Source organism: Centruroides sculpturatus, unplaced genomic scaffold (assembly GCF_000671375.1).
Source record: "Centruroides sculpturatus isolate CEXI.00-Female unplaced genomic scaffold, Cexi_2.0 scaffold1077, whole genome shotgun sequence".
NCBI classification, from domain to species: Eukaryota; Metazoa; Arthropoda; class Arachnida; order Scorpiones; family Buthidae; genus Centruroides; species Centruroides sculpturatus.
In genome coordinates this window covers 290,328-296,181 of record NW_019385357.1, presented here as the reverse complement: position 1 = coordinate 296,181, position 5,854 = coordinate 290,328, and the positions used below count along the sequence as shown (strand labels likewise).

General features: G+C 30.7%; 1 protein-coding gene across 1 annotated transcript; it reads left to right on the top strand.

The window, feature by feature from the left end:
* The first annotated feature begins 373 nt into the window (after positions 1 to 373).
* On the top strand, positions 374 to 4,863 carry LOC111638047. Its single transcript, XM_023383679.1, has 3 exons — positions 374 to 498; positions 2,983 to 3,156; positions 3,234 to 4,863. Exons 1-3 carry the CDS (start codon positions 473 to 475, stop codon positions 4,315 to 4,317), a joined length of 1,284 nt encoding a protein of 427 aa, XP_023239447.1. The 5' UTR covers positions 374 to 472; the 3' UTR covers positions 4,318 to 4,863.
* The last annotated feature ends 991 nt before the right edge of the window (positions 4,864 to 5,854 follow it).

The window sequence follows — 5,854 nt, the reverse complement described above, 5'->3', positions numbered from 1 at the left end:
GATTGTNTCGTTTTTACGCGCGAGCAAAGGATTCTTTTCGTTTTTAAATAATTTCTGTGAACCGTGTATACTTCATGCTGTCGTTATAAGTCTACAGTTTATTTATCGTAAGTTGGTACCTATTGTAAACAAATTAAGGCACACTTTCCTTTATCTATCGGTTTAATTTTACGTCCATTAATTAAAAACCGCGTTGTATCTCATTAGTTGGCAGAAAATAGTTTCTAGTTATTTATAAAAGCATCAATGAAATACAGGTCTCTTAGCGATAATTATAAATGTAGTTATTTTATATTATTTATAGTGTTCACAATATTTGATGTATTTTACTTGGATTTTTTNTGCGGAGCGGCGGTGACGTCATGGGGCATCTCCAGCCAATTACCGTGATGATTTCTTTCTACTTCTAAGCGCTGTTGCCTCCGTTCTTCGACGTCAACTCGAGAGTTCAGTGCGGAAACGAGCCGAGGAAATGGCGGATCGACAGGTGCAGAGTCAGTAAGTAGTTGTATTGTTTTCTGTTTATTGCGTTTCTAGATGTGTGGGCGCAAAATCATTTTACCTGTTTTGCAATTGACTATCGTATGTGTCTCTTTTATAATAAAAATTGAGAGAAAGCGATGATGTACTGCTATCGAGAGCTTAAAATATAACGTGATAAATGACATAAGTTAATTTTTTGTGTGTTATTTGTATTTATTTCATCACATATATTCGCTTTAAATGAACATACTCTTAGTGAATTTTTATGAATAAATTTTCTAGAATATATGAACTAACAAAAGTTTCAATTGTCTTAATGGAGACAATGACTAAGCAAAACTTCACAAACAGTTTATTCCCTTGAGTAAATAACCGTCTGTTTACAATGTTCGAACTCGAGAAATAGACTCTTCCACTTTTAGGAGTCAAAGGGTTTAATTAGCTTAAAATTTCTCTTCTCCTGGTGAATTTATTTTTGGTCTTTAAAGTTTCAGTTAATAAGCTTTGTTTAATTTTCAATATACAAATGATTAATACTCATTCTTTTCTACAAAAGATAATTCCGGTAGTTCAGTGTTTGTCGACACGTAAATCGCGGATCCTTCAGTTCCATCAACTAGTAGGTGGGACGTTGAGTTCTAAAATGTAAAAGTGCTATTTATTTGTTTAGGGCAGATGAACGAATGAGTTAATTAATTACACATTGTACAAAGATTTGATTAAGATTAATTTGATGCCAATAATTTTACAATATATTTTGTTGGAAATTATTCATATTTAAATCAAAATGTTTTAAAAGAATAGATCTAACACGTGTTATAGCAGAACATTATAAACGTTATTTGTTCAATGATTACAAGTTTCACATGAAAGTCCCAAATAACATTACAGAGAAATTCACTTATCCGAACTGTGTAGTATTTATCGGTCTACAAAGCGAGAGAAATCATGTTTAGAATAAATACATAGGTACGACAGTGTTAAGTTATACACTGCTTTTCCTCGTAAGCGACGAAGATACCACTTGATGCCACCCGGCATGGAATAGCCAGAAGCAATGCAACTCGAAGCGCTCGGTGGGCCTTTAACTGATAACTTATCAGTTAAAGGCTTTTTTTTTTCTTCAGTTTGTAGTGTAAACTTTAATTATGTATTGTGTGAGTGTCAGACACACACGAGGACAAAATTTAATTTTTACCTAATTACGGGGCAACGTTGTCCGTTTATTTAGAACAGTGTTTCTCAACGGGGGCGATATCGCCCCCATGTGGGCGTTTTTTCCATGTTGAGGGGCGATTAGTAACAATTTATATTTTGGGGGGCGAAAAAATTTTCTGAGTGATATAGTAAAACATTATATTAAGAATAATTAAATATTTTATTCGTTATATCGAACAATAATTAAACAAATAACAATATACTAGTCACTAGTCTATTCAATGCAGTACGAATTTGGCGTTAGCCTTGGTCCTGCGCATCGGAATTTTGAAGTGATGGGGGCGATACTACGTAATAGTTTTATTGAAGGGGGCAATACTACGTTGAAGGGGGCGACGATTCGTTAGAGGTTGAGAAACACTGATTTAGAACATAAGAAATAAGTGTCGATGGAAAAAAAACCTAAAGATATTATCATCTGTTACTGAAAATAACATGTAATTGTTTATTCTTTTATAAAAGTAGAATTTCGTATATTATTTCTTAATCAAGAAAAAATCACCAGCTTCTCCCTCTTAAAGAACTTGTTTAGTAACTTATTACAATAGATGTTGATTGACTAATATTATGTTAACGTAATAATTTTTTAATGTCAAGCTTGTATAACAAAATAATCGAAAATTCCAAAAAATCGCAATTTGGAACTAGCTGTATACTGTATATATACTGTTATATCACATAGAGATTCAGAATACGATATGTTACATAAAAATCAATTATTGTTGGTGGAGAATTACAGAACAATTACACACAAATTCTGTATTATTTACATTTTTAATAACGAAAACTGTACAGACATCTTTGTTTCTTTTCCTTAATTGTTTTTTTAATTCTAGTCTGGGAGCGATAAAAGAAGAATCGAAGATACATTTATTTAACAAAAAAACCGTCAAACTTTGTCAAAAACAATAGACATAGACAAAAATCTTTACATTATCAAAAGTTCACTTTGATATTATTATTAACATCTATTGATAAATAATAATCTGATCTATCATACAAAGCGTCTTCTTTAAAATATGCAGGGATATCTTTATTCTGTTAACAGGATTGTATTTCAGGCTATGTCCCTGCTTAGTTTACTGAAGGGCATATCCCGAAATACTTCCCTGTTCATACAATAGAGATGTGTGCGAATACGAAAAATTTAATATTTATTTTTAAAATATTAGTAATGCATTTATTGTTCATACACCTTTGTCGGAAATACTACAACTACCGTACAGTAAAACAGACATGTTTGTTCGGAAGTAATAATAAATACGTTTTTTGTTGTTTTAGGCTTTCTTCGAGTGGGATACGAATCCGAAACGAAAAAAACGAAGAAATTGTTATATCAGAAGCTCAGTTAAGTAAAGTCCTGAACAGGCAATTGGAACTTCTCATTACATATGTTGAAAATTCTAAAGTACTGTTTATGCCTTATCCAATCGAGACCATCAGACAATTCGTTACGTAAGTTTTTCACGATATTTACCTTACATTTAATTTCAATACATTGTCAGAAATTATAATTTATATTTTTTAAACAGTTATTTACAGACGGACGATCCCGGATTGACTTCTATTACAAACGGGTTCGATCTGTATCATCTGAGTTTAAGATACGAGTTAGACCATTTAAGTAAGAAATGCAAATTATTTATCATTGGGCAAATAAATCTGCATACCGTCTGCGCAATCCACGATTTTGCACGTGAGATCGGTGATCTAGTCATAACTTATCATTGCTGGCTAGCTTTCGACCAACTCGGAGAAAGACTATTTACAACAGTCGACTTTATGTGCTGTAAAATTGCAACAATTGATAGACTGCTCTCTCGAGCGATATATGAATCTGTCAGTGAATTGCGTTTACTCGGAGCCGTGTATCAGTGGAGCACAGAAGAAGTTAAAAGAATATTGGGTGAAGTCAACTTTCATTCGATGAATGAAGAGTCGAAAAGAAATGAAATAAGAAATGTTATGAAGCCATTTATTGGAAAAGTCAGATTTCTTGCCATGAATGAATACGAATTGCAATCTTGTCTTTATACAATGAACTTGTTAAGCACAATAGAAAAGAGTCATATCTGGTATGCTTATAAGACTGGTAATTCTTCCTTGTATCCCAGTTACTTCAGTCGAGAAACAAAAACCAGAAGCGGAATAAATTATTTTAGCTTGTTCTCGTACATAAATCGTGGAGTTCCTTTTATGGTCGCAAACAGAAAGATGGAAGGTTACATATATTTTAGCAGCGAAGTAGTTGTGATGGAAGATTGTTACGTCACGGCTCTTCGATTTCCGGTGGAGCTTGGCGAATGTTTTCGAATGTGCGTAAACGGGTATATTAACTCTTTGGACAACAAGCAGTTTTCGTTTGACACCGTATGCAATCCAGAGGGAGTAGCAAATCTGCAAACGAATTTGTATGTAGAAAAATATTGGTCAATTCGTTTATTTGCTTTCTTTTACCTCGCTGAAGATGTCCAACCCGATATCGAGTTTTCACCTGAACTGAGTTACTTTGTGAGCGACGAAGGAACAGATGCCAGGAAATTTGAAGATAAATTTCTAACCTGTGACAGAAACCTTATGACTAATATTTACTTTTTGGTTGATTTATATTTTTGATGTCAAAAAATTTCCCTCGAAAAAAGTGAAATCTAAACGAGAATATAATGTAAAGTTAAATTCGAATATTATTATTTCTTACGGTATCACTGTAAGATTTCCGCAAAATGTGTGTCTACGGGAACGAGATAATAAATTTATTGGATTTACAGAAAATAAAATTGAAATATAAAGTGCTTATTAATGTATTTGATTTGAAATGTAAATTGTTGTTAGTCGAGTTGTTTATAATTCAAAATTTAGTATTTGCAAATATATCATCATCAAGAACGTTTATAATTATCATCATTTTAATGATAATTACGTGCGTGATTTTATTTTTTATTGTAGTAGATGTTCGAAAAACAAATATAATTACAATGTGACAGCATTAATCTTTTCTTTTTTCGTGTTAATGACGATAGAAATATGGAAAGTTAAGACTAGAATTTTCGTCTAAATGTAAGAGCTATACGATATCGACATTTGATTAATTTAAACAAAAATTAAACAGTAGCAATAACAAATCTGTCGTTTATTTTTATGTAAATTTTAGATACAGATAATAAATTTTCAGTTTATAAATCATATATTTTTGATGTTATATTGAATTATTCCAACAGAAGTTTTTATATTTAAATTAATATTTTCCCTCTGATTTAAAATTTGTTAATTACCTGAGGTTACTCAATTATCCCCAATTCAATTTTTTTTAAAAAATGAAAAAAATTTATTTTTTTATTATTTAATATTAAATTCTTGTAGAAAATTTTAATATAAATATTAGAATAGCTGTAAATCACTTTTTTCAAAAATATTCAATTGCACACAGCATGATTACATTGCTGTCTCGGCTAAGAAAATCCCAAAATTTAATATTTCGTATAAAGCGCACAATATAAGTTAAATTTACTTTAAAAATCAGTTAATTTATATTATCATATTTTCAATTGTTTTGTTGTTTTAATCATATGTATTTTTGGTTTTTTGAGGGATGTAAAGGGCTGCTTTACTTTTATCACTGCTTTTCAGAGTAGCGAATATGTGGACTTTATTTTTTATATCAATTATACAGCAACCGGATAGTCAAAAATGGGACCATAAACGTTAATTCTGCTTAGTTAAGTAACTTTTCGACCATCTCGTATTTTGATACAGAAGACAGTGATTTCATAACCAACAGTTTTTGCATTAATTTTTATTGTTTAATGCTCGTATTAAAAAAATGCATGATTTTAAAACTTGTTCAAATTTTCTGTAGTAATTTCTATATTAAAATGTAAAAGAATAACTTTTCCTGAATTCTTACCTCGTTATTTTTTTTCCTTTATCTCCTTTAACAATATTGTGACAAGCTGGATAAAGCCTATCTCATTTACATGATATTCACAAAATCCCCATTCTATATAACTAGACATTAAACTGATTTTATCTTTTTATTTTTATATTAACATTTTTTATGTTTTAATATAATAAAACATTGAAATGGTTGCAACAAAACTACATCCTGAAAAAAATTCTGAATAACTCTATTCTGATGAAAAAGGGAAGTTTAGTT

What these genes read in the sequence shown, in the direction of transcription:
- LOC111638047 (XM_023383679.1), top strand. Translation starts at nt 473, where the DNA reads ATGGCGGATCGACAGGTGCAGAGTCA. An exon ending in GATCGACAGGTGCAGAGTCA is followed by an intron (nt 499 to 2,982) that starts GTAAGTAGTTGT and finishes TTGTTGTTTTAG; the next exon opens with GCTTTCTTCGAGTGGGATAC. An exon ending in ACCATCAGACAATTCGTTAC is followed by an intron (nt 3,157 to 3,233) that starts GTAAGTTTTTCA and finishes TTTTTTAAACAG; the next exon opens with TTATTTACAGACGGACGATC.